Consider the following 14,083-nt stretch of genomic DNA (forward strand, 5'->3'; position numbering starts at 1 on the left):
AAAAGATGAGAGTCATGAGGGAGAAAACACAAGATAAACGCTTGGCAACTTTCCCAAGAAAAAGGTTTGCTGTACTAACATTTTATTTTGTTGCAATGATGACACACACACGCTAGAAGAAAAGTCAAACTGGGCTCTGGAGCTGAGGGAGCAGCCGTGTTTGGACAGACTCTCAAAGCATTCATCGCCTAAATGCGCCTCTGTGAAACAGGCCGCTTTCACAAACACAACTTGTTACACAAACAATATTTACATCCTGCAAATTCTTTGATATTCTGTCATGCTCTTGCATATCTCTTATTTTCTTTGCCTGCAGTTGTTCAGGTTTGGTGTGTAATAGTGGTGGGAGCAGTGGGTGATGCCTGCTGTGAGACTGTATGTGAATCTAGAGGCCTACTGAGTGCACTAGAGATACGTCTGAAGACATCTGTTATGCATTATGTATCTATTGTATGAAAGGTATAGAAATAGTGGTGTACGTTGTGTGTGTGCGTGTGTTTGTGGGTCTTTGGGCTGGTCAGATAGGGCAGGCCAAGCAGTGAGCTACTGCAGGGTGTACGATGTAATGATGTCAGCTCAGAGAGTCACACACAACCCTCTGCTGATTAATGATGCTGCCTGACCTGCTCCCAGGCTCTATCTAAACCTGCCCACGGACACACACACAAACACAAACACACACATGAGGCCCTGAATGGGCGAGACAAACATGCACATTCATACACAGACATGAACCTTAGTTTGTTGCCAAAATAAAAAAAAATATATATAAATCTCTGATATGACTACACAGGTGCAAATATACAGACATGAATGAACACACACACACACACACACACTCCACGTGCACAAGAGAGCACACACATAATGCATCATGCAAGCAAGCATGTGCGGTGTAGAACACCGTCTCATACACACACATAAACACACACCATCATGTGTTGATGGATGGGGCACTCGTGCTCAGTTTGGACCTGACATTCTCGGACAGTATAATACGCAATTACTCTCCCTTATCACCTTGGCCGGGACAATAAAGCCTCACAGTGCCATAGCTCACGCCAGCCAAGGAGAGAATTTGTTTTCACTTTTGCAGAGACACCTCTCTCCATCATGGGGCCACAGTCCAGCCCGGCTCCACTGGGGCCTTAAAAAAAACAGAGCGGGCCCTCACTGGGTTCTGTTCATGCCGTATGAAATACATAAGTACTAGTAGCCACTGGTGAACAATGAGGACTCTTCACAAAGCGGAACACCACAGTCGGTCGGGGCGCCGCGCTCTCAACAAAAAGAAAACGCTTTTTTAAAAAGCAGTAATCCACAGCGATGTAGAAATGTCTGCCATGTTTGCCAGATCACTGATGAATATAATTGACTATATATATACTATCATTCTAAATAGATCTAATTCATGAGAGCTTTTACATTTGCGTTGTGTCAGAGAGGACATTCCTGGCTCACAGGACATTCCTGGCTCACAGGACGTGATGTATTTGGATTTCTGTTTTTTTTTCTTCTGGAAATTAAGCAGAAGAGCCAAGTACTAGTAACGTTAGCAATGATTGCCACAGGGAAGGAACAGACAAATAAAAGGCATGAATGATGCCACAATACTGACAACACTTTGATTCACGGGACATGTGGTACAAAAACACTAAGCTTAATATCGAGAATTTAAAAAGAAGCTGCAGATGATGAACCTTAAAGGAGCAGTGTGTAGGATTTGGCGCCATCTAGCGGTGAGGTCAAAGACTGCAACCAACTGAAACTTCTCTCGTGTGCCAAGCGAGTTGACGCGAAAACGCAAATGACCCTCTCTAGAGCCGGTGTTTGGTTTGTCCGCTCTTGGCTACTGTAGAAACATGGCGGCCGGCTCCATGAAGAGGACCCGGTCTGTATGTAGATATAAACGGCTCGTTCTAAAGGCCCCGACACACCAAGTCGACAGTTGGCCTTTGGACAGTTACAAGGATATTTTCACAATGACATGAACATCTGGAATGAAGCTAAGTGGAGAGTGAGAGTAGTTGACAAACGCCGCTTTGTTTCATGTACGCATCATAACAACGGCTTGTATATCCGCAGTCCTCAGTCTTCCTGTTTCCCTTTTTGAATGACGAATACAGACTACCACCGCCTGCTGGTGTGGAGAGTTATTTCCTCTCATGCAGGTGCAGGACGTATGTGCTAACTGGCCGTCGGCAGTAATCTTTGCGGTGTTCAAATGCAATTTGTCGGCCACAGTCGGCCTTCATCGCTGCTAGTTCTTTGATGTCGCTTGGTGTGTCTGGGCCTTAATGCCCGGTTCAGACTACACAATATCAACCCGATTATAGCCCGACACGGCCGTCGTATGGTGTCGACTTGGATCGGGAACGATAAATGAGTGTCGTGTGCAAAAATCAATGGTTTTATCTTGTGTAGTGTGTCATAGTACACGACAACCGACGCCGCGTCTGGGACGCCTCACGACGTTCAGACAAAAGGTCTAGCATGTTTGATTTATTTTTTTTCGCTTTCCACGACGTGTTCCGTCACGGCTGTGAATTTGACCGGCTGAGCACAGATGCACATAGCTGTAAACAGAAGCACATGGCTACTTATTATGCAGAATGATGTCATCTGACCTTCCCAGCGCAACTGCTGCCGGACCTCGCGGTAGGATATTCAATCTAGGTTGTGTCGGAGTAAAAAAACACCATCGCCGTTGTGTCTTTGCGCATGGAGCATCCCGTTGCAAGCCCGCTTTCGCTTCTCCCTGTGAATTATATTTTTATTGTTTTCCCCAGGAGCCTTGTGGGCCCCTTTGCATGGTCGGACCCGGGGGCTTGAGCCCCGGTAAGCCCGTATATTAAAGACGACTGTGCCGGGAGTTTGTGTATTGTCAGAACAAGGGACCAACGTGTAGTCTGTCATGTGTCGCGGCCAAGTCACGACAAGAATTTATGACTCTCAATCGTCTAATCTGACATAGTGACCATCGTAACCGTCAAAAATATCGCGTAGTCTGATCCCGGTATAAGGAAATAAAAACACGATTCTTATTTTCAGGTGATTATACACTAAAGAAAACATGCTTATTAATATTATATTCCATTTCTGCCTAGAATAGATCCCCCTAAATGCTACACACTGTTCCTTTAACTTAGGCCTGATAGGAAAACCAGACATTTAAGGTCTTGTAGGTTTACATCAATGTCAAGTGTAAAGGATGTGAAGACTTTAAAGAATTTTAAGTATGTAATTGACTGACGGCTCATAAATATGTACAGTACATAACCCTTAATATTTACACATATTCTCAATCATTTATCCAGCAGATTGTCACACACACACACACACACGCGCATGCGCACACTCACACACACACACACACACACACACACACACACACACACACACACACACACACACACTGTTGTGATTACAGCAATCAGTGGCAAAACTATAAACAGGTTCACAGACAAATCATGGCCACGTCTGTTGACTGTTCTTCTGCTTAATGAATAAAAAAGACAGGACTGTCACATGCTCACGAATCACCGCAAATCACGCTGCTAGAAAAATGCATTTTATACTAAAAGTGAACTGATTTCTTATTCGAAAGTGGGAGCATAAATAGATAAAATTTGAAGCGGAGCTAAAAGGTTCTAAAGAGAGCGCGGGTGGATTCCTAGGGGGGCCATGCTATCTCTCAGATATGGTAATGGCGTAATTGTCATATTAAAACAACACAACGTGCATTTAGGAGTCAGCAGGTGTCACAGTTAGTGAAAGCCCACACCAGCCCTCCTACTATACACTGTATTAATTAGTCCGACACTGTTTCAACTTCCTCCCCCATCCGTGCACTCGCCATGGGAATCAGCCATACTGATGCTCAATGGATGCATCACCCCTTCTCTGCCTCTCTCTCTCATTTTAGCCATTTCCATATTCCTCCTCCCAACCAGTGTATGGTAATGGGAGAGGTGTAATTGAGAGGCGCTTCGTTAGAGGAGATTTAAATGCGTTTCTTTGTGTGTGTTAAAAGTTGGGAGGAGGGAGGGGGGGTGAATTTGGATCATTGGTGCTATTTGGATCTTATTCTGCCAAGAAGGCCCAGTTATCATCATTAATGTCTCCCCCCCCTCCTCCCTCATCTCTCCCTTCACTTTACAAGGTCGCAAACCCTCCTGGCATTGACGGTAAGCGTGTCATCCTCAAAGCCGCCGTCGCCTCCCATTGAAACCGTATTTTAACAGGTAGATTGAAACATGAATGCCGCAGCATTCAATAAACAATAATAGCCCCGGAAGGATGGCGACGTAGCAGGAGTCAGAGGCTACGTATCAATTAGACCGCTTAAGATGCCACTGTGACTTTAATGAGAAAAAAAAACCTCCTCATTGTGAACAATAGAAACGATTCCTTAAACACTGAAGTGAAGAAGTTTTGCGGCTTTTTGCATAAATAGCTGCAGAATAGTCAAATAGACATCATTAATTGACAGCCCAGGACTCCCAGTGCAATATCATTAGAATATTTTTACCACTACTCCCCAACTGTAATTATCCCCCTCTATCATCTATCTCTGTCTGAATAGGAGATGAGTGGCATTTGATAGATCATTCACTCCCGGCTCATTTGCATGCATTTGAGGAGCAGCGATGATGGAGATCACATTGTATCAAGTGGGGAACCTTCGATGTCATCCATAACATTTTAATATGGATATCTTAAATCAGATGTATACCTGTAAAACAGATATATATGTATATTTTCTGTCAATCACAAACAACTGCTCCATTTGTCTCACACCTAAATATGTCTTTACAACGGCTCCATATTTATTTCATCAGCTTAACACTGAAAGGTCAAACGTGCTAACTCATCTAGTCGCTCCTCATCGTGGTCGGGCCACCAGAGACGTCGGGGTTTTAAACATGTATTCAGAGTGTAAAAGCAGGGCGGAGGCGAGGGCGAGGGCCCTCGCGGCTGTCTGAGGCCCCCGCATTCAATTCCTCATCCTCACATTAGTAAGCCAGCGGGGCGTTTCCCCAACCTCCTCCCCAACCTCCTCCTCCTCCTCCTCCTCCTCCTCCTCCTCCTCCTCCTCCTCCTCCTCCTCCCACCTTGCCCCCCCCTTCCTTGCCCTCTGGACCTCTCAGAACCCCTGGGGCCACCAAAATGTTAATTGGACTTCTAATTTACTGTTTCATTTGCCACTATCTGTAATGATCATTAAGTATCAGTGCGAGGAACAATGGGGCCAGGACCATTTGGCTCGTATGTATCTCTGATAGCGGGGTTAGTCTACTGGAGAGGTTTGATATGGGACCAAAATTTGCCCTCAGGGGATTAACAATTTTACACATACAGTACATTTTCAATACTCAGAGCCTTTGACCCAATAAGCTTAATGACACATTTGGATAGGATTTAACAAATGTTTGCAAGATGGTGTCTTCTACATCATACAGGTTATTTTCCTGGGTTCCCATGAGGTACAACATTTCTGTCAGAGCAAGAATGCAATTCTGAGTAAAACAAATTCTTGCAGTACGCAAATTTAATATAGACTATCGGCAGTTCCAACCTAACAAGGCTAAGAGCCCAGAGCCATGCTAGCGGCTCTGTGATGATGTACTTGGGCACAGCGGTGCTTTTAACGTCAGCATGTTAACATGCTCACAATGACAATGCTGATAAATAGCTGGTATATTGTTCACCGTCTTAGTTTAGCATGTTAGCATTTTCTACTGAGCACTAAACACAGATTACAGCAGTAAGGCTGATGGGAATGACATTAGTTTTGCAGGTATTTGGTCATAAACCAAAGAATTGGAAAAATACATTTTTGACCTTATGATGGCGCTAGATGGAAAGTCAGGAGGTCATCAAAGTCAGCAGGATTCATCCTATTGATTCCATGGATATCTGTACAATGTTTTGTGCCAATCCATGACGTAACAGTTAAGATATTTCATTGGAAATATCTTAAGGTGAGAGGATCACCAGAGTCATTACAATTGATGCTCTGGACACCAAGAATGCCTGTGTACAATTCTATAGCAATCCACCCAATAGATGTTGAAACATTTCACAAAAACAAACAAAGATGTCAACCTCATGGTGACACTGGAGAAAGGGTCAGTGGATCAACAGCGTCAACGGGATTCATCCAATAATTGTTAAGATATTTCCATCTGAACCAAAGTGGTGGAATGACCGTCAATGTCACCCCTGGAGTTGTGCCGCTAGCAAGGCTGATAAAAATATCCAGCTATTAAATGATGCTAGTAATTATTTGAGCACAAAAATCCTCAAAGCATCTTAAATCAAACGTCACTTAAAATCCTCCACACTGGTCGATCCCTTAATTGATACAGTCAAGAGAGAGTTCACGATAACTTTGGGTACAAGGTGAGATAATCCTTTGATAATTGCAAGATAATAGCCTGACCACAATTATTACATCTCAGCATTTCACAAGTTGGACTGCACACAAAAGACTTATGAAATGAGTCGAGCGGAGCAGGTGTAGCAAGCTGCCGAAATGACTTTGTCACAGAGGGGAAAAAACGAATGAAGAGTACATCTAAAACCAATGATGGGTTTGAGATCATTCCCTTTCACACTCTTCTGCCACAACCTGACGAGGAAGCACGGGATGAGAGGATGAGAGAAAGAGAGAAAGAGAGAGAGAGAGAGAGAGAGAGAGTCAAGGGGAGACAGAGGGAGAGATAGAGAGAGAGATGGAGATGTGCAACGCCAGCCAAAACTTTTTCAATTTCACCGACAATTTCCTGTGTAATTACTGATCTGGTATGATGGTGTTTTAATGACAGGGACCTGCCAGTGACAGTGACATTGTGTGTGTATGTGTGTATGTGTGTGTTGGGGGGGATCTGGCTGGGCCTGTTGATGATGGCAGAGTGATGAGATGGAGCCGTGCTGTGGAGATTAGACCTGTCTGCCCTCCACCTCTCCCACACCCACCCTCGACACACACACATAAAGCCTCTAGCATTAACACCACCCCCCCACCCCTCCAAACTACCTTACAATGCCACCTGCTATCTCATCATCACACTCACTCACTTACATACAGACCCTCCTACCCCCCACCCCCCACCTATCAACCCCCTGATCATCAGTGCCATGGTGGCGGCCATCAGCGCCACCAACCATGGGAGGGGTCAATGAGCCGGTACCTGTAGTCGCACCAGGGGCAGCGGTACGGTTTCTCCCCGGTGTGAACACGCTTGTGCCGCGATAGGTGGGACTGCGTGGTGGAGGCGAAGTTGCAGATCTTGCATTTGAAGGGTCTCTCTCCTGTGGAGGTGAAGATAAAGGACAGACAATGGTGATGAGACCAAGATGACGGAAATGTTTTCACGAACAAACACACGCAGACACATAAATATACAATCCCAGGTTAAAGGCTACACCTGACGTGGTTTAGCTAACATGGGACAGCATTTTGCTGGCTTCATAAATGCAAATTTAGGACTTCTTAAAGCTTCAGTAGTCAGTATATCTTTGGCATCTTTGGGCAAAAATTCCATAATAACCTTTCAGCATATTGTATTTCAAGTGTTCTGAGAGATAACTAGACCCTCTTCTCCTCCTCATGGCTCTGTTTTCAGGCTTTAGAAAATCCAGCCTGTGACGGTGGACTTTGACCAATCACAGGTCATTTCATTGAGAGAGCGTTCCTATTGGCTGTGCTCCGGTCATGTGACCAGAATTTAGCGTTCCTTCACCAGATTTCACAATGGCGGCCGCGTCGCAAACGTTCTCATTTTATAGCTAAACCGTGCACTACAAGATGATTCTGAAAACATTTGAGGAGAGAAATAAACATTAGCGTAACATAATATTAATTAATATTTGATCAGCGCTGCCTAGTTTGACCATTTGGTCGGAGTTTGCGAGTGATTGACAGCCGGCTCTCATAGACAGCAGCTGGACAGCAGACTTCAGATCAGCTCTTACTGCTTGTTTTCCTCCGGTCTGTGAAATCTTGCAGATGCCGTTAGGAGCACCGGAGGACACCGGAGGACACAGAGGCACATGATTTTTTTTCAGGTTACCTGTCTCATGTACTACTGTCACGATATAGCGACCATTTTATAAAAATAACTTTTTTTTAATCATATTTTCTCCAATCTCGCCTACTTCAGCTTTAAGTTGTTCATAATGCTGTGTGAGATTAATTTGGAGACCAATTAATGACAAAAACAAAGCTATCAAGAGCAAATTTTGCATTATGAGCTCTGAATCTACTTTAAAGCTACAAAAGCTACTGTAGTATGTTTTTCAATAAGCAAATGAAGACACCGATTTCTTGAGTTGAAACTTGTCGTGTTTATTGAGAGAATGAGACTCCCAGTCTGCAGAGTGGCAATAATCCAACCCTCACCTCCTACATGCTCTTTTATACACTTTTGACATCGTCTTATCTATTCTTTCACTCCTTCACCTTGAACCATCAGAGACACATTCAAATGGTTATTTTCTTCACACAAAAAGCAGGACAGACGGAGGCCCGTTGCCGTTCACACAGGACACAGAGAACATGTTTTTGCAAAGGCTTTGGCATTTTACACAGCAGTAAATAATATATATATATATATATATATATATATATATATATATGTATAACAGTAAAAAGGCTGATTATACACTACACTACATTTTCTGAAATAAATTGAAGTGTGCTTGCTTACTTTGAACACCGCAGGTACAAAGACTGAAAAACAAGTTAAAATGTCTAAAAAGCAGTTTTTAGTTTGCTTGTGAAATGTTGAGATACAGTGGAAGTACTGAAAGGATTGAAATCACTTGAAGTGTCTGCTCATAGTTTCAGCCCTGTAGGCAGTTACTTGTCCATTTGTATGTAAACACTGAAAGTAGTTGAACCAGCAGTTGAAGTATACAGTCCTTTACATACAGGGGGGGTAAAAATGCAAAATACTTGCCTGTGAATATTATATATCTAGGGCTTTTATTGTGAAAGGTAAGAATGGAAGAAGTGGATCTAGTCTGCGCTGCCTTTGTCAAGCTTGAAAAGAGTAATAAAGTTTGCCGTCCTGGTTCATACTACAGAGCCTCTGTGTTGTTGTTTAATATAAATATAGCTGCAACCAGTTCCACACAATTTGATTGGTTGACGCCTTTGTTTGCGGTGCAAAAGCTCAGAAAATCTAATTTTCCCTGCGTAATATTCATATTCTTTGTGAAAGTAATCGTGATAAAAACGCCCTCTGAGTGTAAAAGGCCTTAGAGATAAAAGCAGTTGAACTGCCCCTTTAAAGAGTAAAATATGAAATGTGAGTTGAACTGCAAACAGAGAAAGAAACCGAAGTTTCAGTTAAGACTGAAGTGCCAGATACAGTATAGTTGAAGTGTTTGCACTGTAATAGTTGAAGTGTCGGTTGGTATGTAGCAGTGACAGCAGTTGAATTGTCAGCTGAAGTTTGAATGTGTTAGTTAAAAGTAAATATAGATTAGTAGAAGTGTAAAAATGTTCTCTCCCCAGACAGTTTATCTGTCTGTCAGCAGGATGTTTAAAACTTATGAATGCATCTCTATGAAACATAACTACAATTTTGATGGAAATCCAGAAGGGAGATTTCTATCATTAGATGATAGATGATTACCATATTTGACATATAGCCATTAATCTTACAGAGACTTGATTCTAAATTATAAGGGCATGCTCACAGGGTTATGGTATCAATTGAACTTAAAATCAAAGTGGCGGGATGGATGTCTGTGGGTGGAACAGCAAGTTGGAAAATTGTCCATAGCTGGCAGAGGTTTGTGTTCTCTGGGAGCGTTTTTTTATTTATTTTTAATTTCAAGTGGCAGACCAGAGTAGTGAGGGAGTGTTTTACTCAACAGCTCTGAGGATGTCAGGGTTTAAAACCAATAAAACGTGCCAACCTACAGAACATTGACCAAGTTTATTAACATTGGATTGACTCTTGTAGTGTCCAGTGACATTTCCATACTGACAAGAACAACATTAGCCACTGACTACGGGTACATTTTGAACACGAAAGGGGGAATATTGTGAAGGCACTAAATAATGGTGCAATGTGGTCTTTAAAAAAAAAAAGACGAACCACAAAAACATTGGCGTTAGCAGTGGCCTTTAAAAATCTGTCAGACAAGAGAAGACGGGCTGGTCCCTCCATGTGCAGCTGCATGACAACAGATTCGGATACGCAGCCAAATCAGTGGAATTGACACATGTCAACACGGGAGAGGAGGACAGAAATTGGAGGTTTCGTGGGGGTGGGGGGGGAATGGCAGAGAAACTGAGGGAGCAAACAAAATGAATTATGAAAACCTGAATGAATATTTATAACAGGATTCTTGATCCTTGGGCGCCTGCCAGACAACGGTTAAGAACAGTATTTGTTTCACTATCCCAATTTCCAAAAAAAAGCACTCGTTATTGACAGCCTATCTGAAAAATGCAATTTCCCTAAGCGACAGAATGACATGGTGAAATGATAACTGAAATTAAAAATCTCAGATTCAGTCAGCCACACTGGTACACATGCCTATCACTGACAGCAGCATGTCACACTGATGCGCCTGTGTGTGTGTGTATGTGTGTGTGTGTGTGTGAGACAGCAAACAGTTGCTAAAACTATGTGAAAGAAAATTGTCTGTTCAGATCTTCAAGTGTCAATCACCGTCTGAGATTATGAAGGTCTGCACCGTTACTGTGTGTGTGTGCTTAGATTAGTTTTGGACATGAGTTCAGGATGTGCGTGTTTGTGTGTGTGTGTGTTGTTGCTTACTGTACCTGTGTGTTGGCGTCTGTGTTTGGTGAGGGCGTGTCTCGTTCCTCCAGCAAAACCACACAGGTCACACAGATAAGACTTCTCTCCTATAGAGAAAGAAAGGGAAGGATAAAGCATTAGGGGGCTTCTCAGACAGAAAGAGAAAATCAGAGAAGACAAATTGGCAAAAAATTAATGAGAGGCAGCAGCAACCTGAGAGGGAAGGATTAACTTTTGTCTCATTTATAATATATTTATACACAAACCCAGAATTCTTTCAAGAGACCAATAATTCTTTACAGTAAAATTACAGTTTATTTGAACCTGAAAAACAACCAAACAACATAAGCAGTCAGACCATCATACATGTCTTGAGCTAACCTGGAGGTAAACTGTATTTACTTGCAAGAGTAAAAAGAAAACTGTAAAATTACCCACAATGCCAATTTGAAACATTCATCACAGTTAATAGACTTTGACCTTGATCAACCTCTGCCATACTTGACGTAGTTGTGCACACAAAAAAACAACAATCATGTGCAATGAGGGCTTAGTGCCGACATTTTGGGTGCACTCAATTTTGTTTTTCTTTAAAGGAACAGCATGTAACATTTCAGGGGATCTATTAACAGAAATGGAATATGATATTCATATCTATGTTTTCTTGAGTGTATAACCACCTGAAGTATTGTTGTGTATTCGTTAGCTTAGAGTGAGCCCTTCATTTCTACGTAGGGAGCGGGTCCTCTTCACGGGGTCCACCATGTTTCTACAGTAGCCCAGAACGGACAAACCAAACACTGGCTCTAGAGAGAGCATTTCACGTTTTCACATCACCTGAAGGCCACATAGTTCTCCGACATATTTGTGAAAACTGAAGTAAAGTGAGCTGCCGAGTGCGATACCGTGGTAAGGATGGCCTTGCCACAGTTTTGCACTTGGCAGCTCACGTTACTGCAGCCTTGGTAAGGGAGGAGTGAGCGGAGGGGTACTCTGTTGATTGCAATCTGCAACCACACCACTAGATTCCGCGTAATCCTACACACTGGCCCTTTAAATAAAGTTTTCTCCAAATAATCAGGCTAAGCTGTTGGCTTCTTTACAACCTGTCTGATCATCTGACCACTCATGTAACTTGCCCCAAAGGACTTTGCTCCCTGATCTCAAAAATGACTTTAAAGCTGCGGTGGGTAGAAATGGAGCAAATATGATAAAAAAAGTTTTATTTTTTATAAAAGTGTCACTATATCTTGACAGTAGTGCATGAGACAGGTATCTGTAAAAAATCATGTGTCTCTGTGTCCTCCGGGGTTCCTAACGGCATCTGCAAGATTTCACAGACCGGAGGAAAACAACCAATCAGAGACGGCCGCTGGAGTCTGACGTCCAGCTGCCGTCTCTGAGCAGCTGTCAATCACTCGCTAACTCCGACCAAACGGTCAAACTAGGCTGCGCTGATCAAATATGAATCAATATTATGTTATGTTAATGCCTATTTCTCTCCTCAAATGTTTTCAGAATCATCTTGTAGTGTACTGTTTAGCTGTAAAATGAGAAAGTTTGTGACCCCGTTAGCCATGTTGAGATCATTTGAGGAAATACCAAGCACCGCCCACCAGCCGGAGCACAGCCAATAGGAACGCTCTCTCTCTTTGAAATGACCTGTGATTGGTCAAAGTCTCCCGTCACGAGCTAGATTATTTAAAGCCTGAAAACAGAACCATGAGGAGGAGCAGGAGTCTAGTTTTCTCTCAGAACACTTGAATTACAATATGCTGAAAGGTTATTATGGATTTCTTGCACGATGATGCCAGAAATATTCTGCCTACAGAAGCTTTAATACATTGGCCGGTGTGACTGTTGGGATTTTTGCCCAATGATGCCAAAAACTTGTTGCCTACTGAAGCTTTAATGAGTACAATGTTGTGATAACTGATAGAAATGACAGCCACAGATATAAAAATAAGACCCAAGTTGTAATACAACAAAAACATTTCTTCTTTTAATAGGACTTCGGAAACAATGCTGTCCAATCATGCCACAGACAGGAGGAGGATACGTCTAAATGCTGAAACTGTAAAAGGGAATCAAACCTTTATCATTTAGGACCGTTAATTCCAATTGAGCTTAATGAACTAAATTCAAATAAAAGACAACATGTTTATGTTTTTAATGTATATTAAGCGTGTTATGTATTAACCTACATGTTGATATGCATTTGGATCAAGATTATTATGACACACTGCAAATGCAGGTCATCACTAATAAAATAAACTGCTGGTTTCATTTCACATGTGAATCTACACAATCCATGACGTGTGTCTCATACCAGTTCTTTCCCTCCGTCTGCCTCAACTAAATACGGCTCAGTATAATTAATCTGTCACTAATAGTTTTTAATTTCAAAGTTGCATCAACATTAATAAAAAGAAAATACAATTAAATGGTAAAATCACAAGCTCAAATATCAAGGGATGGTAACAAGTGAGAGGTTACTGAAGTAGATTTATGAAACCCATGAATCCTTCCCAGTGTCTGGTGGAGGAAGGAATGAGTGATACTTCCTTCACTCAGAACTACTGCTGATGTGCCACTGAGCAAGGGGAGCTAGAGCTCAGAGAAGTAAAGACAAAGAAGAAGAAACTATGAATGTGTTAATGGATTGGGAGAAATGTGTAAAAAGGAGGCAGAAACGGAGAAAAGAAAAAAAGGCAGACTGAGCAGATGAGCGGCGGGTCTAGTTGGCTAACAGATGAGCCAAGCAGAAGTCACAGATCACTAGTGTATATCCATCAGAGCTCTCACAGCTAACTAATTCCTCCAATCAGATGGATCCGTGTAAATATGTCAAATGGGGGACGGGAAATTGCCAGTGTGGTTTATTGACTGTGATAAAATCTGAAAAGCACCGCTGAACATAATTACATACTTGTCAGAGCCATAAAAATTAGCTTTATTATCAATGGGATGGTTTTGTACAACTTCATTTGGGGGCGATGCCTTCCAGATGGGGAGCGTGGAGAGCTTTTTTACACTCCTCCTCTCTTCCCTGCATCTGGCTCTGTCATTAACAGCATGATGGGCTCTCTCTCTCTCTCTTTCTCTTTCTCTCTGCCACTGCACACAGCCAGTCACACACTCCTGCACACACACACACACACACATACTCACTCAGGGAAACACATGCACATACAAACACATTTGTAGAAAGGACACAGATGTGCATGCAAATTCGCACACACACACACATGCAGATTTTCCCAAACAGCATGTGGTGCACGCCAACACATACATGCAAA

General features: G+C 42.6%; 1 protein-coding gene across 1 annotated transcript in view; it reads right to left on the reverse strand.

Annotated features, from left to right (window-relative positions):
* znf407 (zinc finger protein 407) overlaps window positions 1-14,083 on the reverse strand; it is a 166,688-nt gene that overhangs the window by 48,411 nt on the left and 104,194 nt on the right. The window contains exons 7-8 of the mRNA XM_074654749.1: window positions 10,808-10,891; window positions 7,197-7,317 (exon numbers count right to left, since the gene is read on the reverse strand). Of these exons, the coding sequence (XP_074510850.1) occupies window positions 7,197-7,317; window positions 10,808-10,891 (205 nt within the window). The remainder of the gene's footprint in view (window positions 1-7,196; window positions 7,318-10,807; window positions 10,892-14,083) is intronic.

Source organism: Sebastes fasciatus, chromosome 12 (assembly GCF_043250625.1).
Source record: "Sebastes fasciatus isolate fSebFas1 chromosome 12, fSebFas1.pri, whole genome shotgun sequence".
NCBI lineage: Eukaryota > Metazoa > Chordata > Actinopteri > Perciformes > Sebastidae > Sebastes > Sebastes fasciatus.